The sequence below is a fragment of the Lytechinus variegatus genome, chromosome 6 (assembly GCF_018143015.1).
Source record: "Lytechinus variegatus isolate NC3 chromosome 6, Lvar_3.0, whole genome shotgun sequence".
NCBI classification, from domain to species: Eukaryota; Metazoa; Echinodermata; class Echinoidea; order Temnopleuroida; family Toxopneustidae; genus Lytechinus; species Lytechinus variegatus.
Genome location: NC_054745.1, coordinates 42,107,703 through 42,132,690, shown reverse-complemented (window position 1 = coordinate 42,132,690; position 24,988 = coordinate 42,107,703). Strand labels below are relative to the sequence as shown.

Genomic DNA, 24,988 nt, shown 5'->3' with positions numbered 1-24,988 from the left:
AGTTGGTCCCTCCTTTCCTGTCGTCCAAGAAGTAAGGCAAGGGGGAGTGCTTTCCCCCATGCTGTACACTCTCTACATCGACGACCTCATTAAGCGTCTGAGGGAGGGTCATCTTGGATGCTCAGTTGGCAACCTATATGTTGGGGTCATAGCCTTCGCGGATGACATTGCACTTCTTAGCAATGAGCCCATGGAACTGCAGCAGATGTTGAATGTCACTCTTCATTACACTCAGGAGTGAAGTATAAAATCAACCCCTCCAAGAGTGCAATCATCGTGCTCAACCAAGAACTCCAGAACAGTGACAACTCTTGGCAGATCAATGGTGAACTGATTGCACAGGTCTCCTCAAAGCACAAGCACCTTAGTAGGGTAGTTCTCCATGTCGCTGCAAAACTATGGAAATTTTTTTTGTGTTCCCAGGATGATCTTTGGCTGCTCCAGTATTCACTTCTCAAGAGCAATGTTGAATCGCCAAGATAAGGCACAGATTCACCTATTTAAGCAGATTCTGGGTCTACCAACAACATCAGCCGATGAAGCAGAATATCTTCTCACTGACATACTCCCAATTAGCCTTTTGGTCACCCAGGAAAAGCTCCTACTTCTGGGACAGATCTTGTGCACTGACATGGACAGGATAGAACGAAGGATGCTTCTTTATGGTATCTGTGCCAGCACCAAATCCATACAAGAATGGCGTAATGCACTTCAACAACTTAGATTCCCCCACTTGATGAACTTGTAAGGAATCCTCCTAACTACCATCTATGGAAGCGAATGGTTCAGTTGGCAGTGATTCAGGTGTCTGAGGCTACAGACAGCATAACGCCCTCACCAAGAAGACATCCTTTTCCATATGGACTAGAACCCCTAAACCGAAGGCGAAGGATCTGTACCCTGGGCAAATTTCCAATCCAAGTCTGCAGTCAGCCATCACCATCTATGCTCAGATCTCTTGCCAAGTTTATCTGACCCAAGTCAGGCTCGCCAAGATTGGCAAAGCACCTAATGATTGCTGTCATCTGTGAATGTCGGCCCGCAAAGATGTGAAACATCTGGTTGCTACCTGTCCAGCCCCAGCACCTGTCCGACAGGACCTCATCCAGCCGGTTAAGGCTAATCCCAACACCAAGCAGTTTGGACCATGCTTTGAATCTACCCCTGCTCTTTTTGTAGAGTCGGTCCTTTTTTTTTATCTCCTGGGCGTATTAGCAGCAACACAAAACCCCAATTATATACGCTTATTCTATACCTCTTACTTCATGATTGTAACTTAGAGCCTTAAATATATTGCGACCCTTCTAACGGCGCCGTTGATCTCCGACCTTAGTGGAGGAAGAACACAAGAGAGAGAGAGATAAGGGGGCATGACAAACTAATTTGCTTGGTATCAAATTCATCATGTTAGCACAAATATGTTATACATGTATGTAATGTTGTAGATTATGATCTTTGTCTGGTGTCTTGTCTGTCACATCATGTTTTATTTTGATACACCCTGTACCTACCACTTGATGAGTCTAGATTGTGATCCTTGTCTGGTATCTGATCTGTCCCAGCCTGTTTCTGCTCCCATACATACTGCCCATAGCTTTCATCATTCCATCCACACAGTCCAGATTCAAACGTACATGGGCCTGCAAAAAAAAAATTGAAAGCAGGTTGTACATTTGTCAAGGATTTATGCACACACATTCATGCCACAAAAAAAAAAAATAATCATAACAACTACTTTTGTATTCATAATTGTAAAAATCTTTGGCAAAATATGAATTATCCAAGCTTAAAAACCCAGGTGGACATTAATACATCAAGATATAAGGAAAAAAGGGACATTTATTTCTAAAGAGATATAATGCAGTTTTAGGCATTAAAGATAAATTCCAGATTTGGTTACGATCTCGAAATGACTTTTTACAGAATCTGATATAATGACAGCCCAAGTGTTTGTTTGTATGAATAAAAAATATGTGCCAAAGGAATCTGGAAGAAATTGTGCAATTGTTGAGAAATAAGCAAAATAAGCGCGGATTCGGTCACTTCGGTCAGGTCTTTATTCCAGCAATAATAATACACTGTCCCACGTGTGCCTATCTGTGTTGGTGATCTTCAGTGTGAATGTTTTTCAGCGTAGATTTCAAGATTTCACAAAGTTCAGTTTATGTAACTGTACCAGATCTAGATCCTCAATGATATTCTGACAATTAAGCCTGGTTTTACAGACTTTCTCATGAAATCAGTGTTTACTGCAACTACAGGCATTTCTCTTTAAATGAAGGGTCAGCAATTAGTGGTGTATTCCTCAAGTTAACAACATCTCTGGGAACCTTAACAGGGCACAGCGAGGAGAGGGAGAAGTCTGGCCACTTTTGACATTGTCATGAAGAAAGACTTAGGCCTTGATAGCATTCAGGAACTGAGGAAAGCCATGCTGGATAGAGAGATCTGGAAGTGCTTCTATGTTCATGGTACCCAATATGGCATACATGTAGGCTAAAGCCTTTTCCTGCCTTCAAACTTACTGACTGAATAAAATAAAATAATTGTGATATCTTGTTGAGCGCACCAGAGATGCTCATGATGCTAGCCCATCAACAGCTCCTTTGTATATACAAACAACAACAAATATAAACAAATAAAAAGAGATCTTAACAAATACAACCGACTACATAATTTAAAAAAGAGCAATTTTGTATCACCCACCGGAAGTCGTAGCTAGATCCTGGTGGGGGCTGGTGATCTCTTACCTGCTGCTCTGATATCTACATGTATTCCTTAATGTCCTTAGCTTAAATGAAATGTATATAAGGATGAAATTACATCTTACCACAGAATGCCTCATCTGATTTATCAGGACAGTCTTCTTGGTAATCACAGTACTGACTAGAATCAATACAAGTCAGGTCATCACACTGCCATTTACCCTTTCCGCAAGGACCAATGGTTGTAGTCGCAGGAGTTGTTGTACCCGAAGGAAGTCCACCTGCAATAGAGATTAAGAAAGTTATTACAAGTCATGTCAATACGCTGTTATTTGTCTTTCCCGCAAGGACTAATGGTTGTAGCTGCAGGAGTCCTTGTACCAGAAGGAATTCCACCTAGGATAAAGATTAAGAAAGTAAAAACATTCCAGTTTGGCACACTGTCATTTTCCCTTTCGACAACGACCAACAGAAGTAGACACAGGAGTCGTAGTACCCAAAATGTAATGTTCACTGCATTTACAGGAATTCCTTCCTGCTGGCTTTATAAAGTGTGTCATAAGCAGTCATTCTAAAAAGACCAAAGCCTCTTATATCTGTCAAAAAATTATAATCTTGCTTTGTTTGATTCATAAGGGGAACACCTTGAGTGAGGCATATTTTATTAGGGATCTTTTCATGGCTAATTCATACGTTTAATCATAGTTAACATATTGGAATGTGAAGGACAAACAGCTGTGGAAGATTCCTAGAAGCATTCTTTCATTTGTCTTAAAAGACATGGTGAAAGACCTTTGTTACATGCAAAATGTGTGTTGGGCCCCATTGCATAAAAGTTAACATTTTGGGAACTTTACCATCCCATGGTAACTTAGATAGAATCCTTGATTCTGATTGGCTGTTGATCATCGTTACCATGGTAGTTACTATTCAAAGGCAAAGTTACCATAACAGTATCCTTTATGGGTTAGTGCCCTGAAGCCTATTGCAGAAAGGGTTGCAATTAAATGCAACTAAGAAAGTCATGTACAATCCCTAATGTGCAATTTAGATTGGTTGAAAGTCAAGCATATTATTTTAAATTTAAGATCGCATAGTTTTCAAAATTCTACTTTTGGTTCATCATATCATCAATGGATCCGCACCCGATTACAACAAATCTCTTATACACCACTATCAACCTGCACGCACACTGCGATCATCCCAATCTAGTCTCTTGCATATCCCACTATCTAAAAAATCCTGGGGCGATCGAGCCTTTGCTCATGCCGGACCAGCCCTGTGGAATTCACTACCACAGGAGCTGAAGAACTCAAACTCTGCAACATCCTTTAAGGGCAACCTAAAATCGCTTTTGTTCACCAGCAGGTACTAGGTTTGTAGGTTTGAAGACAGTAATTTTTCCTCATTTTTAAATTTGCCCTTTTTTTGTACTTAGTTCTCTTTACTTTTATGTCTTACTCTCTTAAGCGCCTTGAGCATTTAATCAAAATGGAAAAGACGCTATATAAATTATATGTATTATTATTATTATTATTATTATTAAACTTGCATTTCTGGCACCTGAACATATTGGTAACTCTTTGCCCACTTTGTTTGACTAGAGTCACATAAAGCAGACTGCCAGGTTCAACTCAAGTCACATTCTACAGATAGAGTACATTAAGTCTATTGTTCATACACACATGTACAATAGTGATGAGTGCATCGCATTGTGCTGTGTACACACAAAGCTTTTCTTAACAATTAACCAATCAAAAGATATTGTGAGCTGAATTAGCAAAAACTGCTCTTAAGGTTACACCATGAAATTAATGTGGTGCACAAGGGATTCTACCAGTGGCAGGAAAAGAGTTTATCCTTGTCACTGTACGAATCATCGACCCAATACACCAATGGACACTTCTCTTTGTAAACTTACCAGTTACTTGCATGCAGTCTGTAGTGAATGATGTGTCATCGATCCCTATATCACCGTAAGGACCATCGCCTCTGACAACCTCGATCACAACTTGGAAGTTAGGAGACCCTTCATCGAGTAGTGCAAGGTTAGCTAGTTCCCAATAGTCATTAGAATACCAGTTCTTGGTGAAGAGCAGGGTCATGTATCCACCAATGTTTGTTCGTAGGTAGATGTTCAATGTTCCCATATCACGGCCATACATATGATACCAAATACGTGCCTGAGAGGAGAGAGAGAGAGAAGATGAGAGAGAGGAGACTAAATTCCATTCAAATAAACATATTTTTTTATTTAAGTCTCAATAAAAACAATTATGATTTTCATTACAGATCGAGCATGCAATCTTAAACACAAAGGAGTAATGCCGAAAATTTGTTTGCAAATTATAATTTCCTCCTATTGGTGCCTCTTTATTTACTTTTATCTATTGTCCACGGCGGACTGAATTTGCATATAAATGAGTAAGAAAGAAGAGGATCAAGGGTATTTGAATTCCAGTTCATCGTGATTTAGCCATGAACCAGAATAGCCTGTGTAAAGTCGCTGCCAGGAAAGCAGTAGATGGCAGGTTCGAATCCCACTGGTTTCAATTTTTTCTGACTTATGATTTTCATTACAGATTGAGCATTTGATCTTAAAAACAAAGGAGTAATGCCGAAAATTTGTTTACAAATTTTAAAACAATTAAATACAAACAAAATTCACCCAACAATTATCGATATAGGAATAATTAAGTTTTAAAAACTAAACTGACCATCACCATTGAGAGTATGAGGTAGCATTATTTGAGTTGTTAATTAGAAGAAAAAACAAAGAAACATAAGGACCGGATCAGGGAGAAATGGAGGATGTGAGATTGGACGCCTTCCCAATCTATGTGCTGAATTGAGCACAGTCAGTGCTTCAATTCTGCATAAACTATGATTTTTAACCATGGATTTGAAGGTATTTTGGCTTTAGACTTACCCTACAGTCTGGGCCAGTTGATTTGTAAACAGGGCTGATGAGTCTGGCTGTATCGTTCTCCTTATAACCATCAGTATCAGCTATTAACACCATGTAGTACCCTAGAACAATCATAAAATAGTACACATATGTAAATAAATGCACAACTCCAATAACTTCTAACTCTTACAGACAATCCCTCCTGGTGAGTCAAGAGGACAGTGTTAGACGCAGGGGTGGATCCAGGATTTTCTGATTTTCACCCGAAATTTAAAGACAATACATCCACAAAAAAGGACATAGCTCTGCACTTTCAATTAGAGATAAAAATGATATAAGACAGAAAAATAAATGACTTTTTAGCATGATTTTTTTTAAATAATTGTTTTAATAATTGTACTAAATGATACATGAATGAACAGATGTGTTAGGGAGAATATACATGTATGTATTTTAAATACTACCACCATGGAAAAGTTAATGTATTGTTGACAATGCATGAGATACAAGATAACTTATGCAGTCAATGCACACAAAGTAACACAGAAATTTGATTTTCATAGGGAAGTTATATTTTCTGACAAATAATAAATAAGACTAAAATCTAATTTCAAATACAGCTGAAAGAATACAATAACAACATGATAAACAACAAATGAAATTAACAACATGATGAAACTGCAAAAAATAGTAATTGGTATTATCATAATGATTCTCAGAATATTATATTTTAACTTTTTTTATATATATAAAGAATATCTCGCGCAAATAATATTGCAATTTATAAGTAAGACTACATGTACATGTAGGGTGACACATTGAGATAAAACTGAGTAAACATACCAAGATATTGAGTTGTGTGATCACGGATGGGGCCGCTACGTACACCAGGTTCAGACTGTCCGCTTAATCTGCTGAACTCCATTTCATCTGAAGCATCTTGAACCCAGTCACAGGTACCATCCTCAAAGTCACACATATCATAGGTACCTGACAAATAACAATGTATAAATACAAAGGGTACCATCCTCAAAGTCACACATATCATAGGTACCTGACAAATAACAATGTATAAATACAAAGGGTACCATCCTCAAAGTCACACATATCATAGGTACCTGACAAATGACAATGGATAAATACAAAGGGTACCATCCTCAAAGTCACACATATCATAGGTACCTGACAAATAACAATGTACAATACAAAGGGTACCATCCTCAAAGTCACACATATCATAGGTACCTGACAAATGACAATGTATTAATACAAAGGGTACCATCCTCAAAGTCACACATATCATAGGTACCTGACAAATAACAATGTACAATACAAAGGGTACCATCCTCAAAGTCACACATATCATAGGTACCTGACAAATGACAATGTATTAATACAAAGGGTACCATCCTCAAAGTCACACATATCATAGGTACCTGACAAATAACAATGTATAAATACAAAGGGTACCATCCTCAAAGTCACACATATCATAGGTACCTGACAAATAACAATGTATAAATACAAAGGGTACCATCCTCAAAGTCACACATATCATAGGTACCTGACAAATAACAATGGATAAATACAAAGGGTACCATCCTCAAAGTCACAAATATCATAGGTACCTGACAAATAACAATGTACAATACAAAGGGTACCATCCTCAAAGTCACACATATCATAGGTACCTGACAAATGACAATATATTAATACAAAGGGTACCATCCTCAAAGTCACACATATCATAGGTACCTGACAAATAACAATGTACAATACAAAGGGTACCATCCTCAAAGTCACACATATCATAGGTACCTGACAAATAACAATGTACAATACAAAGGGTACCATCCTCAAAGTCACACATATCATAGGTACCTGACAAATGACAATGTATTAATACAAAGGGTACCATCCTCAAAGTCACACATATCATAGGTACCTGACAAATAACAATGTACAATACAAAGGGTACCATCCTCAAAGTCACACATATCATAGGTACCTGACAAATGACAATGTATTAATACAAAGGGTACCATCCTCAAAGTCACACATATCATAGGTACCTGACAAATAACAATGTATAAATACAAAGGGTACCATCCTCAAAGTCACACATATCATAGGTACCTGACAAATGACAATGTATTAATACAAAGGGTACCATCCTCAAAGTCACACATATCATAGGTACCTGACAAATAACAATGTATAAATACAAAGGGTACCATCCTCAAAGTCACACATATCATAGGTACCTGACAAATAACAATGTATTAATACAAAGGGTACCATTCTCAAAGTCACACATATCATAGGTACCTGACAAATAACAATGGATAAATACAAAGGGTACCATCCTCAAAGTCACACATATCATAGGTACCTGACAAATAACAATGTACAATACAAAGGGTACCATCCTCAAAGTCACACATATCATAGGTACCTGACAAATGACAATGTATTAATACAAAGGGTACCATCCTCAAAGTCACACATATCATAGGTACCTGACAAATAACAATGTACAATACAAAGGGTACCATCCTCAAAGTCACACATATCATAGGTACCTGACAAATGACAATGTATTAATACAAAGGGTACCATCCTCAAAGTCACACATATCATAAGTACCTGACAAATAACAATATATAAAGACAAAGGGTACCATTCTCAAAGTCACACATATCATAGGTACCTAACAAATAACAATGTACATAAATACAAAGGGTACAATTCACAAGGTCACACATATCATAGGTACCTGACAATATGTAGGCTACCATTCTCAAAATCACACATATCATACGTGTACCTAACAATAATAATGCAATAATCAAAAGGGATCCATCATCAAAGACACACATATCATACATGTAGCTATCTGACATGTACTAATATATGAATACAAATGGTACAATTCTGAAAGTTACATCACACAATGTAGATACCTAATAATAATGAATAATGAACCCCCCCCAGCCAGGGCTTGCTTTATTTGTAGTAGGTCCATACACATACATCACATCTGTAATTTATCACTGTGGCCTCGCTCGGACCATGGACCTATTACATGATGATATCTACTGAGCCAGCCTGTCCTTCTGTCATTGTGTGGTCTATCTGTTTTATGTCGTGTTGTGTGTAACCCCTTGTCCCCCTCCACTATCTCTTCTCAATTGTTATCTTTTGGTTTGCCCTATTTCATGATTTTCTCTCTCTCTACCTCCTCACTTTTTGACTCCATGCAGTCTGCTATTTTCTCCCCTCCTTCTGTCTCATTGCTTATCTTCTTCTTATTCTTCTCTTTTTTCTTTTTTTTAATCACTTAAACATATTATATATACATGTTTTTTATGTGTCTGTTGTAGATATGTTAGCTCTATGTAGTAGATTTATCTAGTTGTTTATAAGCCATGTACAAAGTAATTAGTTGTGATCTTTTGAGGGACCTAAATTACAAGCTCTGCATCTCCTGGTCACCTCATCTTTCTTCTCTTTCCTGGTTGTAATATATCGAAATGTACTGTTGTATGATTATGTATTGTACAATGATATGAAGGAAGATAAATAAATAAATAAATAAATAAAATACAAAGGTTACCATTCTCAACATCAAACACATCATAGGTACCCTACAAGTATATGACGGGTACCATGCATTCTCAAAGTCACATATATTGTAGGTACCCAACAAGAAATAATTTATAAATGCAAATGGTACCCTTTTCCTGTCTCACTTATTGCAGGTACCCAACACGTAATAATATGTAAATACAAAGGGTACCAGTCTCGATGTCATACACATACTGTAATAGGTACCCAACAAGTAATAATAAGTTTATGTGAATACGAAGGGTACCATTCTCAAAGTCACACACATCACAGGTACCCGACTTGTAAGTAATAACATGTGAATACGAAGGGTACCATTCTCAAAGTCATACATTTCATAGGTACATATACCTGACAAGTACTAATGTATATATTCTATGTCCACTACATGTATTTGTACATAAGAAATAAAGTGAGAAGCAAGGTTGTAACAGTCTTCTTATCCCCTACACTTGATCTCTATATTCATCATTTGATATCTCTCAGATAAAAAAGTATGAAAGTTTAAAAGTCTTTAATAATAATAGGCATTTATATAGCGCCATCTATCTAGAAATATTCTATTCCGAGGCGCGTTGTTATTATTATTATTATTACCCTGGCTTTAGCTCGAGCTGCCTTTCAGTGCTCATGCATTCAAGGAATTAATCCTGCCGGGTACCCATTCACCTCACCTGGGTCGAGTGCAGCACGATGTGGAAAAATTTCTTGCTGAAGGAAATTACGCCATGGCTGGGATTCGAACCCACGACCCTCTGTTTCAAAGACAGAAGACTTATCCACTGGGCCACAACGCTCCACAACGAACTTTGATGATCTACCTCCATACCCTGTATTACATTGCGTACTTTCAACCCTTAAAGCTATCTAATACCAAAAAAGGGTGAAACTTTAAAATGTGTGTATCTACAGGCCTGGTCACACCGCCTGAGCGTTGTTGGAGTGGTAGGGAGAGAGGGTCGAATTTATAGCTCACAAAGTTGGGGAGAAAATTGAAAACAATCGAAATCGAAAATGGTGAACGGTAGCGAGCGGTGATGATTTTTTTCTCTCCGCTCCACGACCGCTCCAACAACGCTCCGGCGGTGTGACCAGGCCTTTAAACATGTTGTTTCCTAGTCTCTTCGGAAGTGTAAACTGTGAAAAAAATATTGAAATGTAACTTACTGCAGAGATCAGGAGCTTCATCTGAAAAGTCTCCGCAATCATCAGTAAAATCACATATTCTCATGAATGGTATACAGGCATTAGTAGCACAGCGGAATTCATCAATATCACAGTCTCTCACCTGTGGAACTGTATAGCAAAATAAACAGAGTAAGTCAACAAAATTTTACACCCCAAATATTGCCAAATTGTTAATGAAAGTCCTGTCCAAATAGACATAGTAATAATATACAATATTTATCAAGTGCTTTATACGAAAGTTTCAAAGCACTAAGAAAGAAGGGGAAGAAATAATACAAGATATCTCAGTAAATTTAGAACAACAAAGAAACAGAAAGTGATAATACCATTAAGAAAAATTAATTGCACGTACAGATAAAGAGATAATCAGCGAATACACAACTTAAAGGCATGCATCAGAATACATGCATACATGTGTTGCTACAATTGTAGCAATTTCAGTTTGAATGTAATTCCTGTAGATAATGGCTTCATTGTCAGATTCATTCATTGAAGTCACAACTTGTTTTGACACAAATGAAATCTGGCATCTCATGAAAATTATATAGATCTATACCACGTAAAAAATGATATCAAATTATTTGGGGAAGATACTCTTTTCATATAATTTTTTTGTGTGTTTTTCACTCAATTCATTTCTACTCCATGGTAATATGAAGAAGGTGCAAGTTACCCAGGTAATCAGTCAGAGATAGTTGGAACATTTCCCATAATATAAACCCCAATATAAGGATTATATGATACAAGTACAGGCACAGATGTTCAGAAAACATAATACAGTGATAACAATTTTCTTTACTATCTAAGTATATGTTTGTAATTTGTGCCTTAACATATTACAATTATCTTTAAACTATTTTTTTTCAGAGTTGAAGAGTCAATTTATGATTGAAATATACTATTTGACATTACAACTATATAAAATTTAACCCTATCTAAGCAGCATTAAATAAACCCATTTATACCAACAAAAGTAAAAATAATCATACATTTATAATTTTTTGTAGAAAATACAATTTTCATTGACTTTGTACACAGAATCACATTTTTGAGAAATTTTGGGTCTGACATGCGCTTACAAAACGTTGCATAATTTTGGAAACCGTAACCAGGGGTCGCAAATTCGGTCCCCAAAAAAGCGCAAGACATGAAAGTAAAAAGTCGGAGAGCAGCGCGGTCAAAATATTTTGTGCAATGGCGTAATGACCAAATTTGTTGAGGGGGTCAGATTGACCCCCCCCCAGTTAGATAAGGGTTAAAGCACCTTTGGCATCTTATAAATACATGTATGGAAAGTGCACTATAAAAAGTCTATGTGTTACTATTATTATCATAGAGAGAGGTAGAATGAGTTTACCTGGTAATGCACACTGTCTCATACTAATATCATCTATGGCTACATCACCAAACACAGTGTATTGACGTACTGACTGAAACTTCACCTGCAGTGTGACAAATTGATGAAAGGTCATAACAGTAAACCGACAATTATTTTATGCCATTGAAATTAATATATGAAATCACATTATCCCATGCCCATCAAATCATTATTGTGGATTAAAACAAATAGCAGCTTTAATCTCAGAAAATTGCATTCATTTTTGTGTTTTGAAATAATGACAGTTCTATATATATATGAAATAAAATAATTTCGGTAAATTTACAGTACAATAGTTCTCTTTCTCATTAAATTTGTCAATGGAATTACATTATCCTGTTTCAATCAAATGATCATTGTTGAATGAAATCAGTAGCGACTTTCACCTCAATGAACTGCAATTAATTTCAAAGTCATGACAATTACATAACAAGGTCACTATTAAAAAATGTTGATAATTTTTCTCTTAGTTAGGATTCAGGTTTGATGGAAAGACTTTTCCCATAGGCACAGTTCTGTTTCATAAGATTTTGCTTTGATTTCATGATTCTCAGTGCATTTAATGAATTTTATTTTTTTGGCCCAAAAAATTGTGTTTTCAGTGAAGTTCTGAAAATTCTGTTCCCCTTCTCCATTATCATTGAAAGCTTAGGATTATAGAATACAATTAGGCATCATAGTTAGGGTTCGGTGAGTGATAGAACATCATCTACATCCTGGCTTGCACTCATTGTTATTGGTGTTACTCTTCATCATTGGAGGCGGAAGACACAAATTTTAGGAGGGGACCCCCCAAATTTTTTTTACACAAGTCCCCCCCCCAAAAATAGCGACCAAACTTTTTGTTTATGGGGTGACGCATTGAAAATTAACAGGCAAAAAAAAAGGTTATCAACAAAAACCACCACCTATGATCTTCATGTACCCTACACATACGTAAAGGGATATGGAGACCGTGCCTTTTCATCTATTACTCCAGGCCTCCGGAACTCCCTCCTTCTTCACTCTGTGAAATTGACAACACTGAACTCTCTAATCGTCTCTCAAAACTCACTTATTTTAGCAGATATGTAGTAATTAGCTTAACTAGATGAGCCTGCGTCTATGAAAGTTTTTTAACAAAAATATGGAGCAATATAAATACTGTGGATCATTATACAAATAATGAACGTAAGTGCGTGCATGAAGGGCTAAATAATGAACAATGTGTGAGAAGAGTCAATGGATATACCGCAGACCTCGGTGTGGTATATCCATTTGGCTAGTGCAGCACAGAGTTCATTATTTAGGTCCTCTTTGCACAAGAATGCATGCATTGTTTGTTTTATACACCCCCCTCCTCCCCCATGTTACAGAGTGGCTTTGAATGCTGTACTTGATCTACATTGTAAATAATTCTAGATAATTCCAGACCTCGCGCACTATCCTGCACTCTGATGTCAGAGTGCAGGATAGTGCATTTTGGATGCCATAGTGCAATACACTGAATATCATGTGATCCAATTTGGACCAATCAGATTACAGAACATTCTTGGGAGTTATGTAACATCGTCTTACATTGAATCCTCCAGGAATCCTTCCAAGAGCTGCGATACCCTCATGCCATGTGTCTCCTTGGCTTCCGGTCTTCACCCATGGTCTCATCAAGAATTTCTCTTCCTGTATGTAAAGCTCTAGAGAACCAATGTCTTCACCGTACATGTGATACCAAAACCAAACCTCACAGGTCGCTGCTGCATTGTGATGCATACGGGATGAAAACACTGCCCATCGTGTACCGGAAGTAGGGGTGATGCCAACGTACATATACCAACCTAGTGCAAAGTGATGAAAAAGTAAATAGATATGACATACATGTAGTATAATAATAACAATGATAATACTACTACTATTACTAATAATATTTGTAGGACACTTTATATGGGTGTTTCAAAGTGCACAGGTGGGCTTAATGACGTAGACAATAAATCCATTAAAAAAAATATGGAAGCGTTGAAAAAAGATGATGCATACTGGATGAAAACACCGCACATCGTGTACCAGAACTAGGGGTGATGCCAATGTACATATACCAACCTTGTGCAAGGAGATGAAATAGTATAATGATAGTATATTATAGTGTAATGCACTTTCATTACATCCAAATGAGAGAGTTGATGATGTCACTCACTCACTATTTCTTTTGTTTTTTATTGTTTGAATTATACAGACTTGGGGCCCACCATCATACATATACCAACCTAGTGCAGAAGATCAAATAGTAAATATATAGTACATAGCATTATAAAAATAAAATAATACTAATGATGATAAAATTTATAAGGGGTTTTATACGGGTGTTTCAAAGTGCACAAGTGGGCTCACTAATGTAGACAAAACTATAACAAAATAAAAAATATGATAGTGTTGAAAAAAGATGAGTTTTAAAGGTCAAGTCCACCTCAGAAAAATGTTGATTTGAATCAATAGAGAAAAATCAGACAAGCACAATGCTGAAAATTTCATCAAAATCGGATGTAAAATAACAAAGTTATGACATTTCAAAGTTTCACTTATTTTCAACAAAATAGTTATATGAACGAGCCAGTTACATCCAAATGAGAGAGTCGATGATGTCACTCACTCACTATTTCTTTTGTTTTTTATTGTTTGAATTATACAATATTTCTATTTTTACGAATTTGACGATTAGGACCTCCTTGCCTGAAGCACAAAATGTTAAAATAATGGAATTCCAAGTGTTCAGGGAGGAATGAAACTTCATTTCACATGACAATGACGAGAAAATAAAAATATTTCATATTTCATATAATAAAATACAGAAGAAATAGTGAGTGAATGATGTCATAAACTCTCTCATTTGGATGTAACTGGCTCGTTCATATAACTATTTTGTTCAAAATAAGCAAAACTTTAAAATGCCATAACTTTCTTATTTTACATCCGATTTTAATCAAATTTTCAGTGTTATGTTTGTTGAATTTTTCTCTTTTTATTCAAATCAAATTTTCGTTGGGGTGGACTTTTCCTTTAATTGAGGATTTGAATATTTCAACTTCCATTGCATTCAGTGATGCATGCTGGAGTAAACACCACCCACTTTGTATATTGTATTCACTGTACATCTATTTTGTAATTCTGATAGTGATTTGAACGTAGAAATAATTAAAATGAAATAAAATCAAATCCACATAAATATTATTTAAGAATTTACCGAATGCAGTAAGTGTGGTGTGATCGAAGGCTGGTCCAGTGTTTGAGTCTGGCGTATCCCCTTGATGTCTGATGAACTTATAAACATTGTGACCAGAATTCCACCAGCCACAGGTACCCTCTTCAAAGTCACATGATGATCCTACAGATATAACAAAAGAAGTAATAATATGAAACATTTGATACAACATTTAATGCAATGCTTAATATAAATGTTGCTAAGCACTGCATACTTTTACCCCAGCTTTAGCACAGCTCTTGTTATCAGTCGCTCAAGAATTCTAGGAATTCTTTCCTACTGGTACCAATTTATAACATCTGGGAGGAGAGTGGCAAATTAACACCTAGCCAAAGGATGCAAGTGCTGTGGTGGGATTTGAAACCCTGACCTTGTGGTTCAAAGTCTGGAGAATTGTCCACTGAGCCAGGCACCTCTACTACTAGTACTACTATAGGAGATGGCAAGTCGGTCTCTTAATATGATAATAGAAATAGGTATTTATAGATAGCCATCTAAATGTATCTAGAAATAATCTATTTCAAGGTGCACTATTATTATTTCCCCATTTTCAGCTAGAGCTGCTGTTTCCAGTTAAATGTGTGCATTCAAGAATTAATCCTGCATAGGTTCCCATTCATGTCATCTGGGTTGAGTGTAAGCATAAAATGGATCATTTTTTTTAAGCCATGGCTTGGATTTGAACCCAAAATTCTCTGTTTCAAGGTCCGGAGACCAATCCACTGGGCCACATCACTCCACAAAGTCAAACTAAAAATGAATGTTATTGGTGCTTGTATTGTGAAAGACTCAAACTGCTAACTTACCACAGTCACTTTCGTCTCTTTGGTTTGGACAATGAGGTATGAAATCACAAAACTTGCTGTATGGAATACACGTCTTGTCAGGATCTTCACAGTAGAAATCACAGTCTGGGGGTTCGGCTAAAAACAATATCAATAAAAAAAGTAATAGTAAGAAAAACAAAATTGATGATGATAACAATAATGACGGTGATGAAAACAATAATAACTTGAACTTCAAATTGATTTATATTATCAACAAAACCAATCGGTGTCTGGGTTCAGCTGAAAATCACGTAAATTACTATGATAACTGCATATACATTAATAAACAAGAATAATGATAATAAAAACACTAATGCTGATGATGATAATAATCTAAATAACTGAAATAAAACAATAATTAATTCATGAATCTAAATGGATATCATGTCTTGTATGAAATGTCTATTCACTTGACGACTGTTCGATAAGACTTAATATGAAATGTGTTTGATAATTTCAGCTAGAACTATTTGAATACTCTGATTTTTTAATTGGGATGCTTTATAATCATACATGTAATTGGAAATTCTTAAAAAATATATAAATGAATATTATAATTACCAGGACATTCTCCATCATAGAAAGCGATATCGTCAAGCGATATATCACCAGAATTAGACGTCCCAACTGTAGCATAAAATCTCAATTGGTAGGAATAAGCTTCATCTATCACATCTAATGCGAGCTGTTATATGAAATGAAAGACGGAATTACAAGTCTAAACTGTAGCACAAATTATCGATTGGTAGATCTATCACATCTAATCGTAGTTGTTATATGAATGAAATACAGAATAAGATATCATAACTATATCATAAAATCTAAATTAGTAAATAAGCTGCATCCACTACACCTACATGTAATTGTATCTACTCAGTGAAAGGAAATACAGAGTAAAAAGTCCAAAACAGAAGCGTAAAAGAAATTGTGAGGAAGAATAAGTTTTGTCAATTGCATCATTTGCATTTGTTACATAAAAGGAAAGACAGAATAAGACATCTGAAATATTGCATAAAATCTCAATGGGAAATAATAAGGTTTTGTATATCAGATGTAATTGGACATACTACAATAATGTAGAGACATACAAATATTTGAATTGAACTCTATAATAATGGGTCTCTAAACCACACAGGAGGTTGTAACGATTACACAGAGAGAAAACACAATACCTGTAAGTCTGTATAAAGAAAGCGGGTTCTGAAATTGCAATGCTCTTGGATTGAATTGTAAAATATAATGACATGATGTATTATTAACATGAATGATCTGTTTTAGTATTGTGTCCAAAATGTGTCCAACAAGAAATAAAAAACCAAGAGTAATCAATTATTCAATATATACCTCACCACAAATACAAGAGACATATATCATCATAGCAAATCTTTGAGCCTCATCTTTCTTCTGGTATATGACTCCTCATTCATGCATGAGCGATTGAACAAGAATTGATTAACAAAAAGTTAAATTTACATTGAATCTGTGTAATATCTACACTATACAACTAATAAAGAACTTTCCAATTAGTGAGAAAACATGTCAATGAAATTTGAATCTAAATTTATATAATGTGCCATACTGGTTCCACGATATTTGCTCAGACGACAATTTCTATGATGGAAAATCTGTTACGCCAAGCATGAAATCTAACCTTTAAAACTAAATTAACCCTCATCCTTACTTTTACATCATTCTGAACAAAACCTAACCCCCCATGGATTGATTATCTCACCAATTGTTGTCTCCAGTATGCTCCTTTATTTCCACTCAGTTTCTTGAGATTGGTGAACTTTGATTGTGTATCAGTCTGCCTTTGAACGTACAGAGATCCTACTGAGGTGCCGTACATGTAGTAATAAAACTCTAAACATCGCTTCTCAGAGGCAAGGAAATCTCCAGACTTTAGGATAGCTTTTTGATTCGTTTGCCTGTCAGAAGACTCTATGTAGATGTAGGTACCTAGAAGGGTAGAGAAAATACATTAGTAATAGCCACAGCATTGATAATGATGGTTATGATGATGCTGTTGGTGGAGAAGATGATGGTTACAATGATGCTAATGATGGAGAAGATGATGGTTATGATGATGCTGATGACAGAGAAGATGATGGTTATGATGATGGAGAAGATGATGCTGATGACAGAGAAGATGATGGTTATGATGATGCTGATGACAGAGAAGATGATGGTTATGACGATGCTGATGACAGAGAAGATGATGGTTATGACGATGCTGATGACAGAGAAGATGATGGTTATGATGATGCTGATGACAGAGAAGATGATGGTTATGATGATGCTGATGACAGAGAAGATGATGGTTATGATGATGATGAAGAAGATGATGGTTATGATGATGCTGATGACAGAGAGGATGATGGTTATGATGATGATGAAGAAGATGATGGTTATGATGATGCTGATGACAGAGAGGATGATGGTTATGATGATGATGAAGATGATGGTGATGATGATGCTGATGACAGAGAAGATGATGGTTATGATGATGCTGATGACAGAGAAGATGATGGTTATGATGATGCTGATGACAGAGAAGATGATGGTTATGATGATGCTGATGACAGAGAGGATGATGGTTATGATGATGCTAATGACAGAGAAGATGATGGTGATGATAATGCTGATGACAGAGAAGATGATGGTTATGATGATGCTGATGACAGAGAAGATGATGGTTATGATGATGCTGATGACAGAGGAGATGATGGTGATGATGATGCTGATGACAGAGAAGATGATGGTTATGATGATGCTGATGACAGAGAAGATGATGGTTATGATGATGCTGATGACAGATAAGATGATGGTGATGATGATGCTGATGACAGGGAAGATGATGGTTATGATGATGCTGATGACAGAGAAGATGATGGTTATGATGATGCTGATGACAGAGAAGATGATGGTTATGATGATGCTGATGACAGATAAGATGATGGTGATGATGATGCTGATGACAGGGAAGATGATGGTTATGATGATGCTGATGACAGAGAAGATGATGGTTATGATGATGCTGATGACAGAGAAGATGATGGTTATGATGATGCTGATGACAGAGAAGATGATGGTGATGATGATGCTGATGACAGAGAAGATGATGGTGATGATGATGCTGATGACAGAGAAGATGATGGTTATGATGATGCTGATGACAGAGAAGATGATGGTGATGATGATGCTGATGACAGAGAAGATGATGGTTATGATGATGCTGATGACAGAGAGGATGATGGTTATGATGATGATGATGACAGATAAGATGATGGTGATGATGATGTGCTGATGACAGGGAAGATGATGGTTATGATGATGCTGATGACAAAGAAGATGATGGTTATGATGATGCTGATGACAGAGAAGATGATGGTTATGATGATGCTGATGACAGAGAAGATGATGGTGATGATGACAGAGAAGATGATGGTTATGATGACGCTGATGACAGAGAAGATGATGGTTATGATGATGCTGATGATGGAGAAGATGATGGTGATGATGATGCTGATGACAGAGAAGATGATGGTGATGATGATGCTGATGACAGAGAAGATGATGGTGATGATGATGCTGATGACAGAGAAGATGATGGTTATGACGATGCTGATGACAGAGAAGATGATGGTTATGATGATGCTGATGACGGAGAAGATGATGGTTATGATGATGCTGATGACAGAGAGGATGATGGTTATGATGATGCTGATGACAGAGAAGATGATGGTTATGATGATGCTGATGATGGAGAAGATGATGGTTATGATGATGCTGATGACAGAGAAGATGATGGTTATGATGATGCTGATGACAGAGAAGATGATGGTTATGATGATGCTGATGACAGAGAAGATGATGGTGATGATGATGCTGATGACAGAGAAGATGATGGTGATGATGATGCTGATGACAGAGAAGATGATGGTTATGATGATGCTGATGACAGAGAAGATGATGGTTATGATGATGCTGATGACAGAGAAGATGATGGTTATGATGATGCTGATGACAGAGAAGATGATGGTTATGATGATGCTGATGACAGAGAAGATGATGGTTATGATGATGCTGATGACAGAGAAGATGATGGTTATGATGATGCTGATGACAGAGAAGATGATGGTGATGATGATGCTGATGACAGAGAAGATGATGGTGATGATGATGCTGATGACGGAGAAGATGATGGTGATGATGATGCTGATGACGGAGAAGATGATGGTTTTGATGCTGCTGATGACGGAGAAGATGATGGTTATGATGATGCTGATGACAGAGAAGATGAAGGTGATGATGATGCTGATGATGGAGATGATGGTTTTGATGCTGCTGATGACAGAGAAGATGATGGTTTTGATGATGCTGATGACGGAGAAGATGATGGTGATGATGATGCTGATGACGGAGAAGATGATGGTTTTGATGCTGCTGATGACGGAGAAGATGATGGTTATGATGATGCTGATGACGGAGATGATGGTTTTGATGCTGCTGATGACAGAGAAGATGATGGTTATGATGATGCTGATGACAGAGAAGATGATGGTTATGATGATGCTGATGAAGAAGATGGTGGTGATGAAGATGCTGATGGAGATGATGGTCATGATGATGATAATAAGATGATTGTGATAACATTATGGTGATAATGATGTACATTGTATCATCCACACCAACATCTTGCATCCTGTGTTTCTTAGTACCAAAACGGGATTTAAATTTATGATTAATGCCAAAGATTGACACTAACATGAACATTTTACACTCTTCAGTAGCATACCTAGGATTTTCCACAGGGGGGGACAAAATCGTCCGCCAAAAAATTTGACAAGCAAAAAGAAAACCATAAATAAAGGATTCGCACCAGAAAAAAATTGACAAGCAAAAAAAGGACCTCAACGTCGGGGGGGGGGGGGGCAGTCTGCCCCCCAAAGGTACACTAGTGACACTCTCTGTGTCTTACGACAAAGTGTATCAAACATATGACGCTACTTTCAATATCATCACCAAAGCCTATGTGTCTCACCATACTGTGTTCCAAATGTATGATCGGCTGGTGGACCAGTAAAGTCAGTCGGTGTTCGGCCTTGAATGAGTTTCCAATCAAAGTCATCAAGTTTCTCTTCGTTTCTCCAGGAGCAGAGTCCAGTCTCAAAGTCACATGACCCAAATGGTTGACAAGGTGCAGTGCTTAGGGTGATATCATCAACTGATATAGCTGCATTCATCGTCCGATCTCTGCTTGAGGCTTGGAAGCGGACCTAACAACAAATCAAACCAAATTTAACTTACATCAAAAGAAGTAATTGAATGAAATTGAATTATATAGAATTAAACAGTGCTATTGCAAGCAATCTACACGTATCTATCCATCAAAACGGAGAATAGATAACTAAAAAGGCAATGACATAAAGAAAAATCAAGAAAATATTTTTCAAAGATGTATGAACAAAAAGGGGAAATAGTAGAGAATAATGATGATTAAGGAGCAAGCAAAGAGAAAGTGGAAGACAAACTAAAAAAATAAAAATAGGAAAGGGACGAAACACAAAATACAGTAGATAGGGAAGATATCTTGTCAATACATGTAGTTTATGCTTCATATGTTAGCAAGGAACCATGCTTTAGGGATGCTAAATGTCCTTTAATTTCTACAGGAAATATGTAGCTCTGACTTTTTACAAGGTGCTTAAAGCATGACAATGGAAAGAAAAATGAGAAGAAATAAAACAGAATACTAAAACGATTAACAAATAAAAAAACACTACATGTAAACTACAGAAAGAAATGAGCAAATAAAACAGAGAAAGAAAAGGATGCAACAAAGTAAGAATGAGGGGAAATAATCATACAAAAAAAGGAAAAAAAAAGAAAAAGGTGGGAGATGGGAAAAAAGGAGGAAAAGAAGAACTTGAATAGTACCTTGAATGAGGGTAATTAATCATATGAAAATGATAATGAAAAGGTGGGCGGTCATGGGAAAAAAGAAAAGAGGAAAAAGAAGAACTGGTACCTTGAAATAGCCATCTGTATTATTAAGGTTGACCTCCATGACGTGCCATTCATCTTCATGTGAAATGCCATCCATCTCCCATAACAATTCAGTCTCACCAGATACTAACTGAACCTTATAAATCTATTGAGAGTAAATAAAGACAAGGGCAAATATAAAGACAAATAATAATTTTACATTTTTATGCCCTTTTTTGTGAGGCAATAATCAAGATGGATTTGTTTACCAGTTACCTCAACACCATGCATTAATAATACAAGTGGAATGCCTCTGGCCGTCTCACCTGCATCACGAGGTTCAATATAGCAGCAGTGCTCACTTTGAAAACTACTCTAACTCGCACAAGATGTTCAGTGATACATGGTTACTCTTATGTCCACTTTTTATGAACTAGACCAATAAACTTACAGAGATATGATGGTTATTCAACAAAAAAAACCAACATGGCCAAAGTTCATTGGCCTTACATGACCTTTGACCTTGATCATGTGACTTGAAACTCGCACAGGATGTTCAGTGATACTTGATTACTCTTATGTCGAAGATTCATGAATCAGATCCATAAACTTTCAAAGTTATGACGGTAATCAACAGTTACACCCAAATCGGCCAAAGTTCATTTACCTTTGACCTTGGTCATGTGACCTGAAATGCGCACAGGATGTTCAGTGATACTTGATTACTCTAATGTCCAAGTTTAACAAACTAGACCAATAAATTTTCAAAGTTATGATGGTAATTCAACAGATACCCCCAAATCGGCCAAAGTTCATTGACCCTAAATGACATTTGACCTTAAAGAGAAATTCCAGTAGTTGCAGTTAACACTGATTTCATGAGAAAGTCTGTAAAACAAGGCTCAATTGCCAGTATATCATCGAGGATCTAGATCTGGTACAGTTACATTAACTGGACTTTGTGAAATCTTGAAATCTACGCTGAAAAATGTTCACACCGAAAATCCCCAACACAGATAAGCGCACGTGGGACAATGTATAATTATTGCTTAGGGCGTCGGGCCCGACGCCCTACCCGAATCCCGTGCTTATTTGCTGATTTCTCAGCAATTACACAATTTCTTCCAGAATCATTTGGCACATGCATTTTATTTATACCAACAGACAATTTAGTGGTCATTTCATTGGATTCTGTACGAACTCATTTTGATATCGTTACCAAAACTAGCATTTACCTTTAATCATGAGACCTGAAACTTGCACAAAATGTTCAGTGATGCTTGATTACTTTTATGTCCATGTTTCATGAATCAGATCCATAAACTTTGAAAGTTCTGATGGGAATTCAACAGATACCACTAATCGGCCAAAGTTCATTGACCCTAAATGACCTTTGACCTTGGTCATGTGATATAAAACTCATGCAGGATGTTCAGTGATACTTGATTAACCTTATGGCCAAGTTTCATGAACTAGGTCCATATATTTTCTAAGTTATGATGACATTTCAAAAACTTAACCTCAGGTTAAGATTTTGATGTTGATTCCTCCAACATGGTCTAAGTTCATTGACCCTAAATGACCTTTGACCTTGGTCATGTGACATGAAACTCTAATAGGATGTTCAGTAATACTTGATTAACCTTATGGCCAAGTTTCATGAACTAGGTCCATATACTTTCTAAGTTATGATGTCATTTCAAAAACTTAACCTCAGGTTAAGATTTGATGTTGACGCCGCCGTCGGAAAAGCGGCGCCTATAGTCTCACTCTGCTACGCAGGTGAGACAATATAGTGCATTTACTGTATATCCTACTGCGCTTGATACTTTGTATCATATTGTCACCCTGGCTGTAGCTGAGCCACTATATCAGCTCTTTAAGCATACAAGGAATTAATCCTTCCCTGTTTCTATTTTAAAGTGATTACAACCATTATTTAAACACTTTTAGTTTTCTTTGGTTCTCAGTTATGGTTCTATTTATTAAAGGACAAGTCCACCCCAACGGAAAGCTGATTTGAATAAAAAGAAAAAAGTCAAACAAGCATAAATAATACTCAAATCTTTTCATCAAAATCATTTGTAAAAAAAGAAAGTAATGACATTTTAACGTTTTGCTTCATTTCACAAAACAGTTATATGCACATCCTGGTCGGTATAAAAATGGGGGAACTGATGATGTCATCCACTCACTATTTCTTTTGTATTTTATTACATAATCACTGCGCATCTTTCACCTTAAATTGGCAATATTTAGAGTTGACCATGTAATATGACATTGATAAGCACTGCCCATCTCCAGTAGTAGCTGCTATTGGTCCAGTGTCTACAATCCCAACGTCTTTATTTGAAGACAGGCTCGTCATGTCAGCAATAAAGACATGGCCTAAAGAAAAAGAAAGGTTCATTTAAAAGTATTAATTAAATTTAAAGGACAGGTCCACCCCAACAAAATACTGATTTGGATAGAAAAAGAAAATTCAAACAAGCATAACACTGAAAATTTCATCAAAATCGGATGTAAAATAAGAAAGTTATAATATTTTAAAGTTTTGCTTAATTTTACAAAATAGTTATATGCACATGCTGTTCGATATGCAAATGAGGGGACTGACCTTTAATGAGTAATTTCAAGTCATTATTATTTATTAGATGTCTATAGCAAGTTAAACTAATCAAATTCATTTCACATCACGATTCTATTTCTTACCATATTGAGTCCTATATGTGGTGTCTATTGGTGGTGCAACTGATTTTGAATTTGCTTGTATGACAGCCCAATCAAACTGATCAGGGGTAGTCTGGCTGTAGAAACACTCTCCATTCTCAAAATCACATGAATCTATGGAAGGCCAAGAGACAAAGTGGGTATGATGATTACAGTGAATACTATTCTGCTTTCATAAAGCACTTCATACATGTAGGCCCTAGCGCTATGGATCTAAAGTACAATGTAACTTTACAGATACAGTGGTGCTAAAAAGTTGTGAACCACATCGGAAAATGAACATATTTAAAAGTATTCAAATTCTGCTATCATTTAGACATTTAATTGTGAAGTCAGGAAATAAAGTAGTACAGTCAATACAGTTAGTCCTGATGTCTAATTTCTAAATTACTTGATGTCCAATTT

At 36.5% G+C, this 24,988-nt stretch overlaps 1 protein-coding gene across 1 annotated transcript in view; it reads right to left on the bottom strand.

The window, feature by feature from the left end:
• Nucleotides 1-24,988, bottom strand: part of LOC121417852 (MAM and LDL-receptor class A domain-containing protein 1-like) — a 94,915-nt gene that overhangs the window by 29,083 nt on the left and 40,844 nt on the right. Inside the window, exons 35-50 of the mRNA XM_041611585.1 lie at nucleotides 24,566-24,697; nucleotides 24,093-24,241; nucleotides 21,897-22,019; nucleotides 20,910-21,144; nucleotides 17,598-17,824; nucleotides 16,427-16,550; nucleotides 15,845-15,961; nucleotides 15,021-15,161; nucleotides 13,364-13,620; nucleotides 11,786-11,870; nucleotides 10,408-10,536; nucleotides 6,457-6,603; nucleotides 5,635-5,735; nucleotides 4,627-4,888; nucleotides 2,831-2,986; nucleotides 1,512-1,640 (exon numbers count right to left, since the gene is read on the bottom strand). Coding sequence (XP_041467519.1) covers nucleotides 1,512-1,640; nucleotides 2,831-2,986; nucleotides 4,627-4,888; nucleotides 5,635-5,735; nucleotides 6,457-6,603; nucleotides 10,408-10,536; nucleotides 11,786-11,870; nucleotides 13,364-13,620; nucleotides 15,021-15,161; nucleotides 15,845-15,961; nucleotides 16,427-16,550; nucleotides 17,598-17,824; nucleotides 20,910-21,144; nucleotides 21,897-22,019; nucleotides 24,093-24,241; nucleotides 24,566-24,697 — 2,514 coding nt within the window. The remainder of the gene's footprint in view (nucleotides 1-1,511; nucleotides 1,641-2,830; nucleotides 2,987-4,626; nucleotides 4,889-5,634; nucleotides 5,736-6,456; nucleotides 6,604-10,407; nucleotides 10,537-11,785; nucleotides 11,871-13,363; nucleotides 13,621-15,020; nucleotides 15,162-15,844; nucleotides 15,962-16,426; nucleotides 16,551-17,597; nucleotides 17,825-20,909; nucleotides 21,145-21,896; nucleotides 22,020-24,092; nucleotides 24,242-24,565; nucleotides 24,698-24,988) is intronic.